General features: G+C 51.6%; 8 protein-coding genes across 8 annotated transcripts; 4 read left to right on the top strand and 4 right to left on the bottom strand.

Annotated features, from left to right (window-relative positions):
* Positions 1–1,189: 1,189 nt before the first annotated feature.
* On the top strand, positions 1,190–3,720 carry NCS57_00857000 (Zn(2)-C6 fungal-type domain-containing protein; the record flags this gene model as incomplete). Its single annotated transcript, XM_053058381.1, has 6 exons — positions 1,190–1,261; positions 1,356–1,613; positions 1,663–1,756; positions 1,817–2,224; positions 2,281–2,371; positions 2,427–3,720. The coding sequence occupies 6 exons, from the start codon at positions 1,190–1,192 to the stop codon at positions 3,718–3,720; spliced, it is 2,217 nt and encodes a 738-aa protein (XP_052912212.1).
* A 1,421-nt stretch (positions 3,721–5,141) lies between these two features.
* Positions 5,142–5,816, top strand: NCS57_00856900 (Lysozyme; the record flags this gene model as incomplete). Its single annotated transcript, XM_053058380.1, has 3 exons — positions 5,142–5,280; positions 5,336–5,466; positions 5,523–5,816. The coding sequence occupies 3 exons, from the start codon at positions 5,142–5,144 to the stop codon at positions 5,814–5,816; spliced, it is 564 nt and encodes a 187-aa protein (XP_052912211.1).
* Positions 5,817–6,508: 692 nt separating this feature from the next.
* NCS57_00856800 (MFS domain-containing protein) lies at positions 6,509–8,416 on the bottom strand (the record flags this gene model as incomplete). The annotated part of the gene is made up of 3 exons (XM_053058379.1): positions 6,509–7,760; positions 7,813–8,100; positions 8,181–8,416. The coding sequence occupies 3 exons, from the start codon at positions 8,414–8,416 to the stop codon at positions 6,509–6,511; spliced, it is 1,776 nt and encodes a 591-aa protein (XP_052912210.1).
* Positions 8,417–13,536: 5,120 nt separating this feature from the next.
* NCS57_00856700 (Myb-DNA-bind-3 domain-containing protein) lies at positions 13,537–14,899 on the top strand (the record flags this gene model as incomplete). Its single annotated transcript, XM_053058378.1, has 2 exons — positions 13,537–13,914; positions 14,051–14,899. 2 exons carry the CDS (start codon positions 13,537–13,539, stop codon positions 14,897–14,899), a joined length of 1,227 nt encoding a protein of 408 aa, XP_052912209.1.
* A 1,079-nt stretch (positions 14,900–15,978) lies between these two features.
* On the bottom strand, positions 15,979–17,309 carry NCS57_00856600 (uncharacterized protein; the record flags this gene model as incomplete). Its single annotated transcript, XM_053058377.1, has 8 exons — positions 15,979–16,079; positions 16,129–16,206; positions 16,235–16,475; positions 16,530–16,705; positions 16,759–16,945; positions 17,003–17,085; positions 17,140–17,215; positions 17,268–17,309. The coding sequence occupies 8 exons, from the start codon at positions 17,307–17,309 to the stop codon at positions 15,979–15,981; spliced, it is 984 nt and encodes a 327-aa protein (XP_052912208.1).
* A 1,748-nt stretch (positions 17,310–19,057) lies between these two features.
* Positions 19,058–21,358, top strand: NCS57_00856500 (uncharacterized protein; the record flags this gene model as incomplete). Its single annotated transcript, XM_053058376.1, has 3 exons — positions 19,058–19,102; positions 19,159–19,928; positions 20,701–21,358. The coding sequence occupies 3 exons, from the start codon at positions 19,058–19,060 to the stop codon at positions 21,356–21,358; spliced, it is 1,473 nt and encodes a 490-aa protein (XP_052912207.1).
* Positions 21,359–21,823: 465 nt separating this feature from the next.
* NCS57_00856400 (uncharacterized protein) lies at positions 21,824–22,312 on the bottom strand (the record flags this gene model as incomplete). Its single annotated transcript, XM_053058375.1, has 1 exon — positions 21,824–22,312. The coding sequence occupies one exon, from the start codon at positions 22,310–22,312 to the stop codon at positions 21,824–21,826; it is 489 nt and encodes a 162-aa protein (XP_052912206.1).
* A 589-nt stretch (positions 22,313–22,901) lies between these two features.
* NCS57_00856300 (uncharacterized protein) lies at positions 22,902–23,818 on the bottom strand (the record flags this gene model as incomplete). The annotated part of the gene is made up of 2 exons (XM_053058374.1): positions 22,902–23,415; positions 23,472–23,818. The coding sequence occupies 2 exons, from the start codon at positions 23,816–23,818 to the stop codon at positions 22,902–22,904; spliced, it is 861 nt and encodes a 286-aa protein (XP_052912205.1).
* Positions 23,819–24,303: the final 485 nt, after the last annotated feature.

Raw genomic sequence — 24,303 nt, 5'->3', positions numbered from 1 at the left:
CCCAAGCAGGATTGTAAATATCCGGAACTCCTTCGGAATGATGAGGCCATGCCCCTTCGAGTCCCTGGACCCTGGCTAGAGTACCCGTTGTTGGCAACGAACCGTTACATTTCCGGCATACCTGGTCCGGCACGGGTTGTTATTAGTGCAGGTGATTATGCAGGCTTTGACGTGATCTATCACCCGACCTGGAGCCGGACAAAGTTTGTGCACGCAAATTACCGTCCTAAGGGATACCACAGTGCACTTCTGAACTATTTCATGACCGAGTATGGAGACCCAGTGTATCCGTCGATGATAACCAATGGGTATCCCATGCCCTGCCAGTTCGACTACGCCGCTCACCAATGCCTTGAGTGGCAGTGTCAGGGGTGTAACCAAGCCCCGCGGCTGATGCCCGAAACTATGTTAGCACAGCCTTGCAATGGCATTCGGATCCAACCCCAGTACGAGCCTTACAATGGCATTCAGATGGAACCGCAGTACGACCCGTACACGGGTCAACCAAGGCCGTACTCCTTCTACCAGTATCCCTTGGTGAACTTGTCTGAGTTCGGGAGTCGATTTGATGAAAGATGACTACCAGTTAGAGTCTTGTTGGGAGGGGGCGGTTTGTCAGGGAGGGGGTGGTTTGGGTGGTGATTTGACACGAGGAGATTTGACAGGATGGGGGTGGCTTGACAAGGGGTGGTTTGGCAGAAATTAGTTTGGCAGGAGTTGGTTTTGTAAAAATAAAAGTCTTGTTTGGTTGGGATAAATGCATTTATTTACTGTGTGAGATCCCTGAAGTGAATTACTACTGTCTAGATCGAGTGCCTGTCTCTCTGGTTTCCTTTCATCTTGTTCTATAGCTGAGATGAAATGCTCAGGGGTAATTAGCCTCAACTCCAATAAGATAACCTTTTTGAACTCTTCAGCTCCTAATCCCTGCAAGGCACATCCCTCTTCGCAACGCTCGTGCATGATTAGAGTTGCCATCGTCTCAACATCCAAGAATCTCATCTGAGACACATACTGCCCATTCAGGTCAAGCCCTGTTTCGGCCAAACCCTGATCGTTCTAGACCGACCTGGGCGGGCGCTGGATCGGAACTAGGACCCGACGGGCGCATCAAAGTTTTTCCTGACCCCCCATCCTTGACTCCTCGCGTCGCTCCCTGTCGTTCTCCACACATCAACTCCACCATAACATGGAGGATAACAGCACACACACTGGTCAGTATCGCTCTGCCTGCGCTGAGTGCCATCGCAGGAAGCAGAAGGTACGTCGCATGCCCTGTCTCTGCGCGTTGCCCGAAGCTGCGCTGCCCTTGACTGCTCCATCAGGCTCTGGAGACAGTTGCTTACACCCCGCAGTGCAATCGCGAATGGCCCTGCAACCATTGCCAGAAGCGCAAAGTCGCCGACAAATGCCGCTTCGTCCAGCCTAACACGGCCAGCTCGCCTTCAGACAGCTTAAACTCGGGCAGCGACAAGAAGCGCTCTCGTAGTCATGACGATGACGGCGAGCCTGAGCCTGATGAGCCTGCCGGGGGCGACGACGACGACCTTGGCCTAGAGGCCATGGGCTATGCCGCTGGACCCCTGTTTGAGTCTCTCACCATCGCCTCCAAGGCAAGTTTTAACCCTCATTAAGGAATGGAGAACTAATGCTTCCTCGAAGAAGAAGCCAATGGGCGAATTGACGTGGGTTCACCCCGACACTTGCCCTCAGCTTAAGCATGCTCTTGATGTTCTCCCTTCTCGTCCCCAGATGGGTGAGTCGCCACCGATCCTCCACGGATGACGCGACGCTTGCAAGCTAACAACTCACTCAGATGCTCTTGTCCAGAGCTTCTTTAACAATGTCAACTACCATTACTACATCATCTACCCGCCCATCTTTCTGCAGGAGTATCAGAAGTGGTGGGAACAGAGAAACAGCAACCAAACTGTCTCACTCCAATGGACCATCCTCTTGGTCATGGTCTGCGCTTGCGCCACGCAGCATCTGGACGTCGAGATGAAACCCATCGTCGAGGTTGAGCTGGCCGAGGCTGCCGACACACTAACCAAGGAGTATCACAAAGCCGGCACAGATCTCGGTAGAGTGGTTCCCGTTGGCCACTGCCATCTGCTCAACGTTCAGTGGATGCTTCACTCGATCTACTGGTACAAGAGCGAAGCGAGATTCGTCGAAGCCTGGCACGTCATTGGTGCAGCTGTTCGGGAGGCGCACGAGCTAGGTGAGATGACCTACCCCTGCTGTGACAAGTCACATTGATTAACATGACATGTCAAGGCCTCCATCGGGTTGCTATTGCTGAGGGTTTGACCGAGTTTGAACGCGAGATGCGCCGTAGAGTGTGGTGTGTTTTGGATTGTTGGGATTGGTAAGTTGAAAAGTCTCTCAGCCATCTTGATCCTAGGATGCTGACGAAACAACAGGCAATTTGCTTCTGGCCTGGGTCGACCGACAATTATTGATCATACAGACATCGACGTTGAACCGCCAAGTCTCACCCTGGAAAACTTGTCACCATCGCCACTGCTTCACATGAAGTTGCAATCAGAGTTGGTCACTCAGCTTGCCCAGCGCTGGACTGCACCCAAAAACATCAACACGGCAAGCGAGGTTCAAGAGTACAAGCGGATGCTCGAGGACTGGATTCGTGCTTTCCCTCCAGTGTACGATGTCGACCAACCAGACACATCCAAGGACTACAAGCATACCTGGATCACCTTCCACCGGTTCTACATCCATACCATGGCATACCTCATGATCCTCAACCCTATGCGCTCCTTCATGGCACAAACATACACCAAGTCGACCACGGAGGATCTACTGCAAGTTCGAGCGGATGCGGTTCACTACTCGCTCAAAAACCTTGACACAACCACCAGATGGGTTGATCATGTCTCACACCGAGACGGCAGATTTCACTTCATCATCTTTTCCCTCTTTGACACGGCAGCCGTTCTTTCTACCGCGATTATCAAGGACCAGGACCATACCATCCCAAGAAGGGACGAGATCATCGATGCTGTGGACAACTCAGTTAGACTCCTTAAACGCATCAAGGCGATATCAAGCACGGCAAAGACATCTCACGACATCCTTGTCAGGATGGTGCAAAGAATGCCACGACAGTCCGCGCCTGTGCGTGACAACTACCGGAAGAAGCAGCGGGTAGCCCCCGTGGCTGAACCATCACCCCCTAACCTCATGGGCAGCGAGGGTGTGAACCATCCGTCACCCAGCAGCCACTCGCACTCTCAGGGCTTCGAGTCACAGCACAGCTCGCCAAGCAACTGGGCAAGCCCGGAAAGCGTGGGAGCTGGTTCAACTCCCCAAAGCAGCTACTCATACTATGACCACAGCGACCAGCCCGGACTTGTTCAAACGGCCGGCCCCGCGCCAACTGAATTCTATATGAGACCACCTCTTGTATACGATGGCAGCGCAGTGCCGAATCAAATACCCTCACCGAGCGCCGGTATTGATGCCGTTATTGAGGGAGGCGGTATCCATGGAATGCCACCGGCAGACCCTAATATGGCTGGCATGCTGCCTCCGACATCCGGCGGCATGATACCCCAAGCGTCTTTTGCTGAATTCCATCCCCCAATGCTGGAAATGAACTACGGACTCGAGAACATCACAGATGCCGAACTTGGAGACTTTTCTCAATTATGGGACTGGCGAAGCTTAAACCTGGATTTCATTCAAAGCTCACAATAGCCATTCGCTTGGTCTACTCTTCTCCTCCTCTTTTCTTCCCCCTTCCCTTCTTTTTATTGCACTTGGGTCTGGCTTGCATGAGTATAGACATGATGCACGCTTGCAATGATTTCCGGCTTTTCCTCTAGTATTGGGTGTGGTCTTTTGATACTGGAATGACTTGATACCCGCCATTTTGGGCGTTGGCATTGGAAATACGGTGTTTTTTGAATTTGTGCTGTAATGAAGCCAGTTGGAGAATCATCCTTCTCGAACGACGCCGTGAATAGGCGGGCGGAAACAGTGGCAGTTAAAAATCTATGGGATTCATAACTTGGGGTACCTGTTGGTCTAGTTTTGAATACGATGAATACGTGAAACATGGCGCTGATCAGTGAAGTGGCCGAGCTTGAAGGTGTCGAGTTGCTGGAAGGGCTGAATGCATATCTTCTGGCAATCATCAGTGAATGCGAGTAAATTGGCCGCCTCTTTGACCTGAAACTACAACAATGTTTGCTCGTCTTGAAGCAATAATACAGCTCAACTCCCCGGCACCTGCGTAGAACCGACATCCTCTTCTGTTTGAACAGCTGCAGATAGATGAGCAACGCGTAACACCATGCTCAACATGATTACAGTACCCGTTGACTATGCGCCAAAATGTTTGACAGCCGTCATCACGGAAGAATGGGCGTCCGGTGATTACTATCCTCGTTTCATGTTTCCTGGAAGAATGTCTGAGACAATTCCAAGCCTGACATCATAATCGCCTTGCGATCGACGAGTTTCAATCGGCTATGAGTGGATCTACGGTTTGATCCAGGGATAAAACTGCTCAGGGTTCAACCCTGGAGAGATAGAGATGCAATCAAACTCTGAAGAGGCAAAACGTGCAATTCTGCCTCACCAACTATGCGTTCTTTTTTTCGGTAGAATTTAAAGGTGATGATCTACTTGATCTTCAACCATCAGCTCATGCCTCGATCTTGACCTTCCAAAGGTGGCCAATGAGCAACCACACGTGTGGTCCAGGTCAGGGATCATATCAGCTCGTTTCACCTGCAGCGTCAAGTAAAATGCGCATCGGGCCAGATTTGTCAAGTCGTCTATCGGAACATTGGATTCTCCCCCTGGCGGGAAGGAAGGGATCGACGGGTGTTTGGACCGGGTTCCACTTGTCGATCAGCAGGGGTTGAGCATTCTTGAGGTTCAGCTGTGATCCTGTAATAGGCATTTCTGCAGGACATCGCCGAAGGTGTCTTGGCTGCGGAAAATGAATCTGACGTAGTGTCTAGGGAAGAGGGTCAGGGGTCGTGTCAAGATCCAACTATAAGAACTAAGGGGGGGGTACTCCTGTTGTTTAGCTTAACTGCCCAAAGCTTCAAGCATCTCACCATCATCATAGACACTCTTCTTTAACTCTCCCATTCACTGCCGCCACCATGGTTCAGATTCCCTCTTTTGCTCTCTTGTACTCCCTCAGCGCCCTGGCCGGCGTTCGAGCGGCCTGCATTGGCCCACCTGTGAACCAAGCTACCCTGAGCCTCGTCGAGGAATTTGAGGGGTTCCGGGCAGATGTTTGTAAGTCTCTCCCTCGTTTTTCACAAAGCAAGGACTGCTCTAACCATTCACCCAGACATCGACGCCACTGGCAACCCCACTGTAGGCTATGGACATCTCTGCAAGCAGTCGGGCTGCTCCGAGATTCCCTATCCCATCCCCCTGTCTGAGGCCGACGGACAGAAACTCCTGCAAGATGATATCAAAGTGGGTCATATCGTAGTGAAGTAACTGCCCTCAACAGGCGCTGACTTTTCTTTCAGGTCGCTCAGCAGTGCATCACCCTCGACACCACCTCCGCGGTCGTCCTCAACGCGAACCAGTACGGAGCCCTGGTCAGCTGGGCCTTCAATGTCGGCTGCGGTGCCTCTGGAGATTCTACTCTCATCCGCCGCCTCAACGACGGAGAGGATGCCAACACCGTCACCAGCGAGGAGCTGCCCAAGTGGAACAAGGGCAATGGCCAGCCTATTGCAGGTCTTACCCGACGCCGAGCCGCTGAAGTTGACCTCTTCAAGACGCCTACCGATGTCGGTGCTCTACCCGTTGGATGCTAAATTTTGAAGAGAAGAAGCAAGACAATATGAGTCAAAGTCTGTAAATAAATTCGAGAGCTACTCAAAACCGTCAACGAATAATCTTGAGGCATGAGTTAGTCATCTTTGAGGCCTTCAAATTGTGATATATGGCGTAGATCATTCACACGGCTTCCAAGCTCGAAGGAACACAAGCCTTCAGCACTCGCCGAAAACCCCCAATGCGTGCTCTTTGAACAATTGTCCTCAAAGATCACCTACAAGCTGGTGTCGAACAAGCTTCCGGTGGCAACCTCCGTATTTTGAAAGCTTCAGACATCCGTCTTTTTCTCCAGCGAAACTTCAAGAGAATTCCAGTTCACAGGAAAAGTGATTCATAGTTTAGGGCGTTTCGAACGTGCAGAAATGAATATCAAATTTGGACACTTGGTTCCAGTTCGATGCCTTTATTCAAAAGAGTATATACAGAGGACATGGCCGAGTACTTCGTTTCTTCGTGTGGCCAGCGCCGAGCCATTCCCAAAGCCCCTTTGAGACTTTTCAAGATGTGTAGAGGTGCATTAGTGAGCGAGTCCAGAGGACGCTGCCCAGGTCCTCTGCTAAATACATGCTTGAATATTTGAAAAGATTTATTAAATAGTGTGTTGAAGCCAGTAACCCCTTGCCCGTCCTGCAGATGCAAGTAGACAAGAGGCGAATGCCGCTGCCGCCTTTTAAGCGACGTTTCCGCGGACCTGCTTGATATTGGTGACCTTGATATCTCTCCAAGCAAAAACGCAGAACCATCCAAGGGCCAAGATGCACACACTAGTGATAAGCATGTACTTCTGGGTGTCACCATATGCAAGGCCAATGCCATAGCGGATGGGAGTGCCCCATTTGTAAGCCAACTGGCTGTAGATGCTGCCGTAAATGTTCTCAACATCAGCACCCTCGGGAAGGCGAGCATACAGGCGATCCTTGAACGTTCCGGTCCAGATGGCGGCGGAGACAGTAGACCCGACAGCAGTACCGACGCTGCCGAACAGATCCAGAATAGCGATCATGACGGCAACATGCTGATGGTCAGAGGGGGCCATCATGGCCATTTCGCCAGCAACCACGATGGGTCCACCAGCGAAGGCAACGAAGATCTGGGTCATGATAACGTAGCCAATATCTTGATCGGGCTGACGGAAGTGGATCATGAGGCCGACACCGAGGAGCATAAGCGGGAGAGAGTAGTAGAGGTTAACCCACTTGAAGCGGCCAGTGACACGCATGAAGTAAGCCAGGATGATGGCGGTGAAGCAAGAGCCGACTCGGTAGATGTTGCTGATGTAGGTAGCCTTTGTGACACCGGTGTTCCAGGTGATCATCAGCATAGAGGTGAAGTAGCTGCCCCAGATAGCCGAGTTCCAGAAGACGAAAGTGAACATAAGGCCGGCGAAGAAAACGGTTCGATCCGAGAGGAGCTTGTACGGGATAAAGGTGACTGGAGCAAAGAACCTCTCCCAGATGACAAAGGCGATGAGAAGAAGGCCACCGAAGATGATCATGCAAATAATCATGGGTGACCTCCAACCATCAGCCTGGCGGGAGTAAATAGACATGGGCAGGAGGAACAGAGCCATGCCACCGATAAGCATGATGATGCCGACCAAATCAACATCCCTGCACCAACTGTAGATGCCCTTGATGGAGACATCGACCTGGTGAGGATGGTACAGTCCCATCTTCTTGGCCTTGTTCTGGTTGTAGAGGAAGATGATGGAAAGCGGGCTGACGACGATAGGAATGACGATGGCCCAGAGACCAAGACCCCATCTCCACCCGATGCCGCTGATAATCGAGTCGGCCATAGGGCCACCAATCCAAGTAGTGACAATGTACGGGGAGGTGGCGAATGTAAGCATCAGGGGACGGTTAAGGAGAGACGATGTATCAGAAATGAAGACGGTGATACAGTAGCTCACGCCCTGGGCGCTGTAGATGGTTGTCAGTTTCTGAAAGCGTCATAGGGAGATTAGTTGCATACCCAGTGAGGTAAAAGACCTGAGCGGCGGCATATGTTTCGACATTCTTGCAGGCGGCCATCATGATGAAGCCAACTGTCCAGAGAAGCATAGTGATGAGCAGGGTCTGGGGACGTCCCCAAGTATCCATCAACTTGGCAAAGACAATCTTGGCCAGACCGGAAAACAAGCTGGAAATGATACCAACAACGGCAGTGAGTGAATGTGCTGCGAAGTCACTGACGACGAAGGGGTTAAGACTTCGGACGACAACCTCCTGGATAGACAGGATGAAGTAGATGAACCAGATACTAGGCGACTTGTCAGTTGCTGTGTTCCAGCACGGGACATCCCCACCACTGTTGCAGATGCCCCAGGTGTTGATACTCACTTGCCATAGGCCAAGCACATATCCTTCTTGGTCCATACCGTGGTCATGGCCTCAATGTTTCGCACACCAGCTTGGTAGGTGCTAGTAACCTCGGGAAGCTCATGGTCGTCATCGTGAACCTTGCCCTCGACGCCCATCTCCTTGTTGTTGCTGTCGACGGCGGGCTGGGGCGCCGGAGTCGGTCCCTCAGCGGCATCCTCGTCCGGCTTGCTCTTTTTGAAGGGATTGATACCCATGGTTGCTGGGACCCCGCGGCGGTCGACCTTGGCGGCTTTCTCGGGTGTTCTTGTCGATTGCTGAGTAGCAGTTTTTGTGACTTGACGGACTGGTCGCGTTTGCACAACAGAGTGAACGAGTGTTGTGTGCGATCCAGGTGAGACTTGTCGAGAGTAAAGACCAAAAAAGAACCGGGAGAGCGATAATCAGATGGCCCGGCCGTGAGTCTCTTAATATAGGTAGTCAAGAAGAAAAGCAGGGTTGGGTGCAGGGAGTGGGAGTGGCACTACTCTTTAGCAGACGGTAAGGCGAGCCAGGGTTGAGAAGAAGGTGGGTTAGCCAAGGGAAGGTACGAGAGAATGAGAATTAGCGTGCCTGCCCTTCTCCCATCTCAGCTGCTTGGAAGCGGAAATCGCACCTGCCTGCAAGGTTTAAGGTGTGGCATGGATCAGATGGATGGCAGGTCCGTCCGGTAAACCCACGCGCTGGGCTTGCCGTGGGCTTGGGCGTGGATCTCCAGGTCATCCCACGCGGCTGAACGTCTCTGCAGCTGCGAATCCTGGTTCATGACCCGGCCATGAACGAACATGGAGCTTTTTCGGAGCTTATCAGGCTATCGACGAAAAGTACTCAAGTCCAGTTGGGCGCACAGGTGTGTCGAGCTTGTACCAGAACGGACAGCCAAGATAATACCAAGCAACACCTGCTCCGTCCCTCACCGAGCCGAGGTACCCGGTACAGCACCTCGTCTACGCACTCTGGGCCTCTCAAAGGTCCCAAGACATTTGAATCCGTTTTGGCTCGGTCCAAAAATCTGCACATGGGGGCAGCCGATCTGGCCGGCCTCGGGTGACATGGGGGACACAGAGACAGCTCAAGTCGGGGTACTTTCCCAAAATGACCCCGCTGCGGTGGGCGCGTCTGGGCTCTCATGGGCAGGTGCTGAAGCAAACCATCAGCAGGCGACTCGACGGACGGAAAAGTCGCGACCAGGGCCTCAACACCCCAGCCGAACCTGCAGGGGCCCCGGATGGACTCAAGACCGAATAGGTGTGGTCGTGTGCGGTTAGGCTCAGCGGACACAGCAAATGCTTCGGACTTGGCAAACCAATGGCGCATCTTATCTGATGATCAGATAATTTTTTTTATCTGATCATGACTCCACCTCGCCCAATCATTATGACGGCTGCCCCTGGCATCGCCTAACCTTTTTATTCTGTCCCAAGATTTGGTTTTCTAGTTCGGTCATAGCCTGTCTTGTCTCCCATCGAGAAACCGTTCTTAGTCCGGACTCTCGGTTTGATCCCGGGGCCGTTATGCGTGAGATCTAATCAGGAAGCCAATTCATCTCAAGGTGAGCGATTTCGGCGCAGAGCCGGCTGTCATGCCACGTCCAGGACACCCTGGCTAGTGGCGTTGCTCCCCAGAAAAAAAGGTCCCCTCAAGGCCGTACCTTATTTGGTCGACATGGTTGTACTGTGCTGTTGGTTCTGCCATTCTAGATGAGTGAATACGGCCTGCCCAAAACTGACGCTCGAGACACTCGCCTCTCCTGCCTAGGATACGCCGCTCCCGATCGAGCCAGGGCTGGCCAAAGCAACCCTGCCTGTGTTCTTTCCATACGCCCCATGCATGTTCCAGCTGAAATGCCCATGGGCAGACTCCATTTTTTTTCTTGATGCACCTCCACGCTCTTTAGTCGCGATGCTCCGATGCCTGGTCAAAAGCCACAAATGGCACACCAGCTTTCCGAGCCGGCAATCGCAAACCAACGCACGATCTCATTCTTCCATCCCACTCTCTGACGTGGGTTTGTCAAATTTACCATGTACATGGCCGGCTCTTTTCGCTCCCGTGGATGAAGTCCCAGGGACCTGCGAGGCAGAACCATGTCACCGCGCCATGCATCCAAGGATATATCGACCCTTCTCACTCGGTTTTACTCGGATCTAAGTCAATACTGCCCATCTAAACGCTATATCACGAAACTGATCGTCGATTTCCCCACTAATACAAAACGTCGTCTCAATGATCGACGCTACACGAAGCAATACAGCTCAAGTATGCCTGTCGCCGCACAACAGGAACAGACCGCTTCCACTATTGATGATTCGATAAATCGTGTACTCGCACAAATTTGGTTCATCGTGAAGTTTTTGACGAAGCCTGAACTGTTTTTGGTTGCCGATATTCCGAAAAGCGTGGGGAGAGCTGCTGCTCGCAACATTATGGTCAACTCGTTAAGTTGCGATATCGCCTTCAGTCCGGCACTGGCATCACAAAGACCCATACACATCGGAACCATCGGACCATGATCGCGCCAAAGCCGCCCTTAACGCTAGCACCATCGTCGGCTTTAGCAAACGGGAACTTGTGTGCGTGTGGTTTGACATGGGCTCGAGAACCCCTGCAGGCTAGGACTGTTCAAGTTCACCTTTTCCCTTTCCAAAAGCTAAGCCTCTTAGAATCAGATGTTCTGTTGGTATTTCACGGTCAACGTCCAACTTGAGAGGGACTTGCCTTTGGCCTACTAGAATCAAGCATTGCCAACAGGATGAATGCAAAGAGAGGGAAGAGTTGTGCGGGACATCTTTGAAATTCTCAATTCCAACAAACAGCAACTGGCACAGCTGCCCATGACTCGAGATTCCTCCTTTCCTGCGAGAGGCCTCAGGACTTGGCTAGACAATAATGAACTCGAGCCAAGCAAACCAAGCACGACAACAACCCCACGATCCGAGCCCAGGCTGAGCTAACTCCGAGATCAATTACGGGCCGTCTAATCGGATCATCGGATGAGTTAAACGCCAGTGCCTGTCACCGACCCTTGACTCTTGGATTGCCTAGTAGAGGCGATCAGTCCTCCTAGGTTCCGGTGACTCCTTGACACAGCCGCACATGCGAATGAACGTGACTTGTTGCCAATACCGCTTGGCTTGGGCTTTGATGCGCCAAGGTCTTGTTCAGACTTGGTCAATTCCAGATAACTTGCGGTGTTCACGAATACGTGGTGCGCTGAGAAAAACAGATATCTCAGGAAGCGCCTTGGGCTGCAAGCTCCGTCCACGATCCATTGCGATACTTCATCTACCTTGCCTACTGTAGAGCACGTGAAAAAGGTTCTTGGATCTAACCCTGTGGACCCCTTGTCACTACAAGTTGACCTGGGTGATCAGGGATATCGACACGGTCATCCAGTGACATCCACCGGCGAAATCGCAACTTGGCCCCCATATTCGGCCGGTGTGGCAATAAGCTTTCCGCACTTTAGCACTTGTTAGCCAGGGGTGCACCGGACCCTTGGCTCCTGGGGATTAGCCCGATGCTCCGCTCCGGCTCCGTTCCTTGACAGAAAACCGCGCCATTAACCGGGGGGCTCGTTCAGCGGTAACGGGAAAATAAAAATGAACGTGTTGGTTCGCCCCCTGCAGGGTAGATCAATCTGATAAGATAAGTTCCATCGTGGTTCTTCCTCGTGACGGGCTGCCAAGTCAGTAGACTCGTATGCCGAGATGGGGGAGGGATCTGGAGTGCTCTCGGGGGCCGGGCTGTCCGCTCTGTGCGGTTGCGGGATGGATGTTGGGAATGGGGACTCCACCTCGTTTGGAGAGTGATGGATGTGATGATCGTGGGGGAGATGCCGAATGGCCGAGTCGTTAAAAAAGATGAAGCTTGAAAGGGCAAGCCGTTTGACTACGAGATACTTGATACCCAGATTTATAGTGTCGTATTGTTGGGGGCGCGGTGAGACGCAACCAACCCAGATGGAGATGGGAAATTGGGTATGCGCCTGACGGAAACACCATGACCATCTTGCAAAGTATTCAAGTTTACCGACGTCGGCGAACTCAAGGTCCCATAATCAATCATATACGGCAGCTCGGCTAGATGAAGACCCAGGAGTGCCTGGATCCATCTCAGAGATCCCATCTGCCTGTTGGCACCCATTCCAGCATTGACAGGATCCATCGGCGAGAAGATTTACCGAGTCTTGGCTATTGGAGGGTAATTCTAAGTAAACGCTCGTCCGACCAAAACTCGTCTCTTTCAAACCGCGACTCATATGCTGTGGTCATGTCCGTCCTGCTCGGCGACAGCCAAAGACTGCTGTTGTCAATGGGTTCACCGACACCACGCCATGAAGTACTGTGGGCCTAGAGGTTTGCTGCTCGAGTGCCGAAACCCTTTGAACAAAGACGACTTGGCATTGCTGACACAGTCAAGACGGAAACATGGCCAAAAACGAGACGAAAAAACGAGGCGAGAAAGGAGCGGCAGCGGCGGTTATGCGACTCTGCTGCAAGCAAGTCCGCACCACAGACTGACTGGTCAAAGACGCCTGGGCCTGTGGTTTGCAGTCGTGCCGCCCGTTCAAAAAGCTTCTTTCTCCAAGTGCGTGCATCCGTTTCGTCATTGATGAAATGAAAAGATGGAGTCTTTGGCGACAAGACCGAGTGCAACTACAACTGCAAAAGTACCGCAATGCAATCGGTGAGGTCTGCAGGTGGCCTCATCCCTGCACCGCGTGTGGTGTTTTGGCGTGTCTGTCGTCAAGATTGCAGCACCACGTGGAGATTGGCCCAGGAGTTAATAAAGCTCCCTCAAGCTCCAGAAGCTCTAGAGCCTCATCCATGGTCCTGGATCAACTCTAAATGAGCATATAATGCATCGAATGCATCCTCGAATTTCTGCATCGAGAAAGGGAAAAAAAAGACAGCCTTACAGAGGCAATCCCCCAGCGACAATGTTGATCCCTTCACGGTCCCCATCAAATTCCCCTTCAATTCCACGCACCGCCGATTTCAACGGCTGCGATTGGACTCTGGTGGGTGCACGTGACGCAAAATGAAATTCCCGGCAGCCCAGGTGACCTCTTTTTTCGTCTCCACTCACCGCCCGGCCGAGTCCCGACTGGGCGATTGGATCCAGGGAAATCCCATTGCCAAGTACCAGTGAGAGCGACAGACTCCAGAGAAGCATTCGCTTCGGCTTCAGCCTCGTTCCTGTCACGGGGACATATCTCGTCATCCATTGTTTTTTGTGGCTTGGTTTTTCGTTCCCTCTCTGTCGAAAGTCTCCCAAGACGACTCGACTAGGTCGCCCTTGATACGACGCCTCCTTCGCTCCAATCGCTCCTCCCATGTCCGAAGACGACGGCGATGTTGTGCTCGGCCCCGACGGCCAAGCACCTACCCGAGTCGACCGAGATCGAAGAGCTCCGCGCTTCAGCTGGACTCCTGCCTACGAAGCTACCTTCTTCCGAAGCCTCTGCGAGAGCGTCCAGCTAGGCCTTCGCGAGAACTCTTCCTTCAAAGCTGAAGCTTGGGAGCGTGCCGCCCAGGCCCTGCAGGAGAGTCACGGTGCCTATCCAACAAAGAGCCACCTGATCAACAAGAGCGACAATGCTAGGAAGCGTTTTCGATTATGGAGAGGCCTTCGCGAGGATGCCGAGTTCTTGTATAACCCAGTGACGAGAACGGTCACTGCCACCGAAGAGGCGTGGACCGCACACATCGAGGTAAACATTCCTTTGACGATATCGGACGAGGCTGCGATCACGCAAGTGCCGAGGCTTCACCGCTGCGGTCAACCACACGAGCAGCGATCCCAGGTGTAGGCGCGAGACCCCAGACAGCATTGCTAATTCGCGCCAGAGGGAACCTCTGTCCAGGGCGCTCCGCGGCCGACCCTTCGATCACGAAGACTACATGGAGATCCTGTACCCCGACGTTATCGGCTCGGGGGGTGCTCCTAAGCGGATCATGAAGCCTCGACGACGAACCGACGGTCCTATCGCTGAAGACCCCGAGATGCCTGGCACAGGGATTTTGAACCTCCAGAGCGAGCCCCCTCCCCGGCCTCCCGGCTTAGAGAGTCCCAATTCTCGGCCTGTTTTGACCCAGACCCCGACCACCTCCTCGACGGGCTCGACCCAGCAACGGCCGACGTCTACTACAATCCCTCCTCGCGGCCCCCCGACCGTTAATGCCAGCGCGCTAACCCCGCCGGACGAGACCATCACCCAGAGTCGCAAGCGCCAGCTTCCCACGACGAGCACCCCCGCTACCTTTGAGTCGCCCCCAGCTTCGAACATGCCCTTGGGCCAAGCTCCAGAGTCGCCTGGCAAGCGGCGCCGGACTTCCTCTAACGATGGCTCCCGCGCGCTGACCTCTACTATGCTTAACTCGTCCATGCTACCTCTCGCGGTTCGGGATGGCCCCAGTGTCGCATCTCCTTCGCAGACCGATAGCCAGCTCCTGTCGCATGCGCCTGTCATTGAGGAACTCGTCGAAGCAGTGCGCTCGCGAAGCAGCCTGCGCTGGCAGGAGGAAGCTCTCGACGTCTTCTTCCGCGACTTTGCAGACGAAGACCTCGATTTACAGGTCAAGATTTCCGAGAGTGTGCTCATCAACGAGTGCAAGGCCATGGTCTTTTGCAAGATGCCAGGCCGTGTGCGTCAGCACTGGGTGAGGAGGTTCAAGGAGTCGCTTTACAGACAGTGACTGTCGGCGGTGACCAGACGCATGCAAAGAGGCGGATGAAGTGATTGATATGGCCATGACGATTTCAGCAACAACGATAAAAAATCTCTCCTAACAAATCTAGCAAAACTAACAAAACGAAGGCGATGTTCGAAGATCTGAACTGAGCGCGGGGATCCAAAGAGGTATTGGTTTGGCGCGTTTTTGGTCGTGTTGAAGATACCAAGGGTTATGGACATTGAAGCGGCATGGCGTTTGGCAGAAAATTTTCCCGACACTTTTGACATTTATACCGCATTTATTTTGCTTGTTTACTTGCGATTTATTTTTTGCATTTAGCGATAGCGAGGATTCAACGGGCCGCTGGGAACTGGATAAGGGGGGGTTCAAGGAATGGGTGTTGCGTTGGATTATGTGGATTGGATGGAGCGTCGAGAGGAGTGATGTGCGTGCGTGATGCATGGAGGCTTTGGCTGATACCTAATACATTTAATTCTCATCTCTGGCTTGAACAACGACTGTCCATGCCTGCATTCTCGCTTTGCGTAAGTACTTGATGTTTCTTAGTCCCTCGACAACAGGTGTTGATGGGTGGCCTAGGGTAACAGCAATAATCTTCAACCTGGTTCGTGTTGGCTCTTCCCTGCTAGACCAATAATAACATCTAGCTTTCAGAGCCATGAAACACTTGAGGTTAAAGCTCTTAACGGGATCTCTCAATTTATAGGATAATGACGTGCATACTGTCACCCTACTGTCACCTTCGCACGTGGTCGCCTCCTTGTTGCTGATCACACAATCGATCTGATCCTCTACTCCACTTTGAACGCAATGCGCAAGACTCATGCAGCAATTCCCCAACCATTGTCAATGTTAGATCAGTAGAGATATCGAAATCTCTTCTTCTCGTAGTCGGTCAAGTCTCCAAATTGTTCATCTGCTCCCACAGAGACGTTGGTTCCCTCCTTTCGATCTCTCTGCCTATTCTCCAGGAAGTGACCTACTGTATATGCTGTGATGCAGCAGATGGCCGCAACCTCGAATCCCAACAAAGTATTGTACCCTGTTGGGTAATTGGGTGCTTCGTGGATGAAAAAGACTTAGAGGCCTATCATATTTGCAGCGCAGTATGCAGCGAAAATGCCGGCATTGACTGCCAGCTTTTTGGTGTGCCCGGATACGTTGCCCTTGAGGGAGATGGCTATGAAGATAGTCAACATGCAAGCGCGCTTGATTGCGATAATATCTACCAGTCGCGTATGGGCCCCAGAAGAAGTAAAAGAAGTAGTACGCCAGCAGTCGGCCGACCTTGTTCTCGCTAGGCAGATCTAGAAGCTAGTTAGCACTCGAAACAACATCTCTTGTTCTTGAACCACAGCTGGGGAACTGCCACCATGAAACTCGACAAGGTCAGCGTCGCGCCTGTTGGTATGCTGAGGAGCATGGTCTCGAGCGTGCTGAAGCCAAGATCAGACACGATTTGTGCCCCAAAGGCGACGAAGCCGCCCGTTGGTACATGGATACTGAGGACAAAGAGGACGAGCAGGTAGGTCTTGTAATCGGTAAAGGCTTTGCGGACTTGATACCACTTTAGTTTCTAGGAATAACGGCGGTTAGTTGAGGCGCGAGGTGCTTTTGGGCACGTAGTCACCTTGTTTTCTATTCCAATCATGTTTTCTCGGACTGTGTCGAGACCAATGTACTTGTCCTTTCCAGCTAGGAAATTGTCCTTCAGTGGAGAATCTGGTAGCCATATGTAGAGCACCAGACCCCAGAGAAGCTGGAATACTCCCATAACCAAGAATAGGAGCTTCCAAGGGGCGATAGCTGTATGCAAGTTTCCAATTCCGTATGAAACACCACCCGCAATCAATTAGCACTCGTTAGGGATGGCCTAGCATAGAGAAGAGGGAGCATTACACTCGCGAAGCCCGCAAGTGCTACGATCATTCGAAGAGGCTGCTCAGCCTTCTTGTACCACATGGTATTGATGATGGTGAAGCCCGGGTAAGAAGGAGCCTCCAAGACTCCCAGGAGAAATCTGAGCACAAGGAGACCGGCCGCGTTCTGAGCTGCCCCGAGACACATTACGACGGCCTCTTAGCCGAACACGGTAATCCCGACAGTCTTGCCGACAGGGAACTTTTGGAGTATGGCGTTGGCGGCATACTCGGCGACGAGCCATCCGAGGTAAAAGATTGAAACCACTGGTAAGATGGTCTAGTTAGTTAGGGGATTGAGGATTGCCCAAGCCGACTCACCCCAGTTGTACTGTTGTCCGACGAGGTGGGTATCCTCAATAATTCCATATAGGGCGGCGTTGGAGACAATAATTTTCTGTAGGTTGATCAACAAATCTCCTTGGTAAATGCAGTTCTTTGTAACTCACATCGACAGCGCCAATGGTGTTTGTGACGACCATGAGCGGCATTATGCGCCAGTCAATCTTCTGACGAACCTTTTTTGCTTCAAAGTGGTCATCATCCGCCCATTCTGGATGGTCTCTGAGGTATTGTGTCGCCGGGTCGAGTTCATGTCTGGAGCTCTTGTCTTCGTCGACCGACGTTGTTGCTCCAAGGCTTGGAGAGCTTGCGTCGTATTCTGCTTGGACTTTTCCCTCAAACCTGATTCTTCAAAGGTAGTCGTAGGTTCGAGAAGCCGAGTAAACTACACGGACAGAATCACATTTCCTAATCGTACAGCCGATGGGGACAATTCGTCTTTAATAAGGCATACTGATATCCAAGGCAGCACCAAACAGTTGTGTACACCCCAAGTAACAGCATTTGCGATTTGGAATTCCAAGACTTGCCACGACACATTATCTCATTGTTTCATATCTGTGCGGTGGTCCGATTGTGGCGGTCTGTTGTCCGACAGGGACGGGACGATCATCACCCGGGGATTCCTCGTTGTAAGAGGACCAGTCGGCAGATGGAATTTTGCGTAAATCCTTGCCTGCATACTAGATTTCTCAGATGCCTTCTCCTTTCTCAATATTGCTGGGCGTGCGTGTCCTCTTCTGTGAACTGCTCTTGTTTTGATAGTACGCATATGACTTGAATGTCCCTTTGTCGGCTCAGATGCTACCATAGTAAATTGAGAAGATGAATAATATTAAAGACTCTGGGTAAAGAGAAGAGACTACGGACACTGTGTTGTCTATGTGATTCATTTGGGAAGACAACATGTTGATCACAGGAAACCCCAATCCTATTGGTACCAGGATGCACGACGAGGCTCAACAGCTATCGGTGTATGAAAGAGCACCGCATTAACGCACTGCAGCAAAGAAAACTTGAAAATAATAACACCTTGTAGTGTATAATAGGGAAAGAGTGTACGAAATCCTGCATTTGCCTCGTCATGATGAGGATCAAAGGGGCCACGAGTGATCGACGCAGGATCGATGAGACATAGCTGAACCGCCGACATAGACATGGATGCTGATCAAGACGGCAGCCCCTCCACGATCGACAAATGCAAGATTGGCTTTACAGATTACTTCCTAGTGGCGGATCTACCCGGTTCTCACCCGCCCGTCCCAAGGGGGAAGAGATATGGGCTGCAGGTATGTCTCTGCATTTTCGGAATGGGCTTTTGTTGCGGCAGTGGAGAAACGACATGGGCTTTGGCAGGTTGAATCTTCGTTTGACGGGATGGCCTTGATGTGGCTTTGCGCTTTGTCTCAAGGGAAGATGTCTTGGTGCGATCCCCCTTAAACATCACTGATGTTGAAGCCGACGACGGAACACTCCCCGCATTAAGGCGTAAGTAAAGCATATGTGGCTTGGTGTATTGCCGACACGGTCCCATCCTTGAGTTCTATTTTATCAATTCTAGTAGACACCTGCCCAGCTTGAGTCGACAATTGTTCCTGCTATTGCAGAAATGTGAAGGCCGAGGTGCGCTAGTTCCAAATCTCGGGCTCGGCCTCCAGAGTTGGAGGCCGACGGGGTTTAAGAGAGGGCAGCTAGGTCATTTCAGCATCACTCCAGCTATGGAGGATGCGATAACAGGCAATGGACCAATTATGAGTAATAGCGCGTTGATCTACAATTGGAATCGGGGCTATTGTTTGTCTAACCCCGCGCCTGTAGTCGGGTATAAGTCCCCTCGCGAGCCGAGTTCATTTTCATTTTCATCCAGTTCTGAGACGACCATTTTTGTAACTCAAAAATGACGACGATGCTGCAAGTTAACTGCTCTGGTACGCCCTATGAGGTAGGTATCCAGGAAAGAGCCTCAACATAGCCCGGATGATAACCGGGGATTTGTAGATCGGCCATCAACATGGCACCGCCGCAAACGATAAAGTAGCGGGATCCCTGGACTTTTACAAGTGGCTTTTCCAAACCACCTGTGATATGGACTGGCCTGCTGTTCGAATCGAGGCACAAAAGTACGTCGAGCCACTACAGAAACTATGCCCCCGCTATGTCGAAGAAATACGCGGCGTCGCCGATGGCGCAGGAGTCGAGTTTATCGATATTGTCGCACTCAATGTCCGAACTGAAATCACCTTTGGTCTATTCACAGACAGCCCCAGTGTCCCTGTTCAGACCGACGGCTGCACCAGCTTGGCATACCGCCAGAAGAATGGTAACATGCTCCTGGCACAGAACTGGGACTGGCGGGTCCAACAAACGCCCAACCTTTTTATCTGTCATATTACCCAGCCAGGCACAGATCTACCAGATATGTCATTCGTCACGGAAGGGGGTGTTATAGGCAAGATCGGATTCAACTCGTCTGGGGTTGGAGTTTCTCTCAACGCTATCCGAGCTCGTGGCCTCGACACCACGAAACTACCAATCCACCTCTCACTGAGGGCGGCCCTGGAGTCAAACTCTGCGCGTGAGGCGGCGCAGAAGCTGCAAGAAACTGGGACGGCTGGAAGTGGCCATATCTTGGTGTCAGATCCAAAGGAAGCGATAGGACTCGAATGCACGAGTGTGGGGATCAAGGAGATCGAACTGGACCAGGATGGGACCATCGTTCACGCGAACCATCTAATGCTCGATCACCCAGGGGTAGACGAGCGTCCACCGTACTTGGATTCGTTCGCTCGCGTCAAGCGTCTTTCTCAACTCGTCATAGAAAAGGCAGCCTCGGAGACGATTACATCTTCTTCATTATTCGAACTGTTCAAAGACGAGAAAGGATTTCCAGGTTCTATCAATCGCTGTCAGGTTGGCGAGTCAGAGTCGCAGACTTTGTTTAATATTGTCATGGACCTTGCAGAAAGGAAAGCTACGGTATACTTTGGGAGACCAACAAGCTGGACAGATCGAGTTGAGCTGTCTAAATAGTTGATCACCAAATTCATGTCAGAATTGACCTCAATTGGTCTCCTCCAAAGTTCCAGCTTCATAGCGGATGGGACACTCTAGATCTCCTGATAGTAACATTTTATATGTGTGTCGCCACGTCCAACTCTCTTAAACGATTAAAGCCACCTTGATGGTCGAAGGAGTTTTTCCCCTGACTGACTGCGTTGTCAACGTTGGCTCGGAAACTTTTCGGCGTGAATCGATCTGGGTCCAATCCTTCCGGCGACATTTCAACCATCGCAGACATTTATAAGCCTCTCCAGCCGCAAGTATAAAGATGATCCCAATAAACAAGTAACTTCAATTTACATCACGCACCCAAAGAGAAATTAAGTTTCAGCATCATGTCGTCCATTACCGCCGACTCTAAACTCACCCTCTTCCTGTGGCTAGAGGGGTTCTTCCCAAAGCAGATTGTCTACTTTCTCCTCCTAAAAGGCCTTGTCGACTCCCCTTCTCAACTCTACGAAGGTAAAACCAACGACTCAGACTCGAAATCAAGATTCTTCGTTTCAACGGTTCTGCTGTTGTGGATGTCGATCCAAGCGACCCGAAGCCTTCTGGTAAGAGCAGCCCTTGCTTAAGAATTACCGATGCGACTGGAAAGAATGAACCACGCTGGGTTCACGAGAGTTCCTCTATCCGTTTACTCTTGGAGGAACTCTACCCCGAGAAAACCCCCATGATCAGCCCCACGCCCCTCGAGAGAGCCCTCATGAACGACATCCACTCCACCATTCTGCAGTCGATCACGGACTCCAACTACTACATCAAGAACGCAGCGGCTGTCACGACGAGCTGGTCCGGTATTAGGGATGAAGATCGCAGCCTTGCATTGGCTCGTCATGCAAAGGAGAACCATGTCCGAGCTCTTCTCAAGGCTCAAGAGTGGGCAGCCGAGAGTTTGGAGATGGGCGGATGGCTGACACCTGGGCTTGATCATCCTGGGTTGGTGGATGCTGCACTTGCAGGTGGTGCGAGATACATGGAACTGAGTTATTCCCTTGATGTGTTTGAGGATGAGCGCTTGGGGTTGTTGAGGAAGTGGTATGCTAGGTTTAAGCAGGTGTCCTGGTGGCCCGAGCTGGAGGAGAGTGGCCGTCACCCTAAGGAGCTGTCATACCCAAGCAGTTGCCGAGATGCCTAAAGGGAGGCTGCTTCTCTCGGACATTTCAAGAATACGTAGTTATGCATGCTAGGAACTTTCGGGCTTCTACTTGAACTTTAATTCAACATTCTCTAATATTGTCTGACCCTTGTCATCAAAGTGTTCCCTCATGGTCCCCGAGTCTCCTTCGGGGGCAACAATATCTCTCTTACAAAGCTCAGGTAGCAATAGCTCTAGCACATGCTTTCCTCCCATATACCTTGAGTAGTGATATGAATGAATTTGCAGCAATTAATATCGGCCAACTGACCTTGAATTGTGTGTTTATGAGGAAAATCCGTTCGTTCAGTGGCATATTCACACAGGCACTTAATCCGCATCCCATCCGTCCCAAACTTGCTCGTCGAGATCCGCCTGATTTTCCGTCCACATCATAACACACTCAGTATGACTCCACCCCAATCCGGCCCAAAGCTCCATTATCTGCCGTGTCTCTATTTTCATCTAGCCCCAGTACCTGGGCTTGCCGAAGTCTTCGTCGCCTTCCTGTGGAGGGATATCCTCTCTCGGCTCTTCTTCCGCGTCGACTGCTTTGAGAGTGAAGATGACCTGGCTGACCTGACTGAGCACCTCTTCATCGGCGTAGAGAAAAACGAGGCCGCCTGTAGGCATGGGCGGCCTGCCAATGTGGTCGTTATATATTTGTATGAGTCTACTTTGATCTACGTCGCTTAATAAGGCTCGGTCGGAACGGGGATCCAGGCGGAAAGTGGGCTTGAGCTTCTCGCCAACCTCATCTTCCTCCTCTTTCATGAGCGCTTCCATTGCTTCCCTCTTGGTAGTCGTGAGCAACTTGTCCCAGTTATCGCCACTGGAAGGGCCATAATACGTGCGGTAAATGGTGAAGCCCCAATGGTGGGTCGGCGTTGGCTGGTCTGGAGGCCAGCATGGGACCTTGCCAAGCCTCTCGAGCATCAGAGTGAGTTTCGGCATTGCCAGTTTCTGGCGTCTGTAAAGATATGGTGGGAGGGTTCCTTCGTGCTGCGCGGAAGTTGAAAGATGAAAAGTACACAAGAAGCAAGGATTTGTCTTGCTGAGCTGTGCACAAACATTTATAGCTTCGCGGTTAATGTTGCTTAGGACGATATTATGTAATTATCCTACCCATAAAAGGTATTCAGGCCTGATATTGAGACCCTGGAAGCTCACTAAGGTGGTTGAAGAGCCAACAGACTTGATGGTATGTTGGTTGTATTCCCTATTGGGATGCTCCCTGGGTCAAGCCAATGAGGCAGCTAGTTTCGATGGATACTACTGCTGTTGGAACCTCGGATCATAACATGTTGGCCATTTGACTTAAACCGGAGGCAGCGGTGTGGGCGAGTTGTGAGACTCGTTGCTCTTCCCTATTACCAAGAGAGAGTATCGGTACTGGAGCAGAAGATATATATAGAAGTCGAATCTTCGTTTACTATCAACTAAAGTGTGTAGGTATGCTTAATACAGAAGCCAAAGTGTTGCTAGGGGTATCAGGGGAATCCATGTCGCTCAAAGTCTATACAACCAGCATCCATCCATCCCTTCAATCATTCCTTTCGGCATAAGCCATGAGGTCGTCATTAAACCCCCACTCGCCCCCTTCTGGCTTGGTACCGTTCTTCAAGAAGCAGTTTGCGCCTAGTTTGCCTACCATCTCAGCCATCCGTCTATCGAAGACGACGCTCTTGCACTTGACTCCCGTCCCCCTGTTTTCATCCCTATCGATCATTGCGGCACAGGCATTTAGACAGTCTTCGAGAGTGTAGGCGATTATAGGTGCTACATCTCCCATAACGCCGCCTCCCTTGGCAGGGTCACCTGCAGGTACGTTTACACCACAGTACCAAGAGAACTCATAGCCTTTGTTAGACTTGAAGACTGTTCTTTGTCGGAAGTCTGTGGGGCAGTTGAGTTCCAGTCTCTCCACGGCTGATGCTCGTCTCGGGACGTAGGGGTCTGTAGTATTTTCCGAAGACGTGTTGTTGGGCTCGATGGAGGGGCATGAAATGGTCTCGAGTGGGGCAGCTTCGGAACATTCGGTGCATTCTGTATTGTTGCTTGGGAGAACTATCAATACGAGTTCATTGGAACGTTCTGGGCAACATGAGCTTACCTAGAGCAATTTCCCAGCGCAGCAGCGCATCCTCCACCAACTCCCGCGCCAACAACGACAGCAGCCAAGACACCAATGAGGAGGCCGAAGGTCCATATTCCAAGGCCAAAAGGAACATGAATCTGTTTCTGCTGTGGACTTGACTCTGGCTCTGGCTGCTGGTACTCCGGCGGATTGTAGTACAGCTTGTGCTGACCGTAGAGGTGTGCTACCTCAGGGGCATTGGACGTGTCGACCTGAAGGCCTTCGCTGTCAGAGTGCGACGGCATCTTGTCTTTGGGGGCAAAGTAAGAGATGGGGATGACGTCCGAGTCACCGTCGTCAGGCTTCTGTGCATGAAGGGCCATGTGAATTATGTTGCTGGGAATATCAGGCGAAGTAAAGGTGAGTGCGTTGTCAATGCGCTTTATTCTTAAATCCTCCCGACTCTGACAACCCTATCTGGTTCCTGTAGTGGCTCATAACCAATCATGGTGTGGGAGAGGCACACTTATGTCCTCTTGTTGTCTCGTGTGGTGATATAAGCGCCCAGGTTCTCGGGCCCGAAGGCTCGGGACCGAATTGGTGTGGCCAATGGTGGGTTGTCGCATAGTTGGAAGAGGTCAACCCCTGCATAGCCTGAAGCGCGGTGGATGTTTCTTTATAGGTTGAGGAAGTGATAATCGCCCTGCCAAGTTTATTTCTCGCGTCTATTGTAACACTAGGTTACTTCAGCCCTGGCGGGTGCTCTAAAGGTGCGGGTGCTCCCACCATTCTGGTCCACTCCTTAACATCAATAAGAGATTCTTGAGCTATTTAAACTGTTTACCATTGATGTATATTTTAGCTTAGA

The sequence above is a fragment of the Fusarium keratoplasticum genome, chromosome 6, assembly GCF_025433545.1.
Source record: "Fusarium keratoplasticum isolate Fu6.1 chromosome 6, whole genome shotgun sequence".
Classification (NCBI taxonomy): domain Eukaryota; kingdom Fungi; phylum Ascomycota; class Sordariomycetes; order Hypocreales; family Nectriaceae; genus Fusarium; species Fusarium keratoplasticum.
Note: the sequence above shows the minus strand (reverse complement) of the source record. Positions and strands in the feature narration are given on the sequence as shown.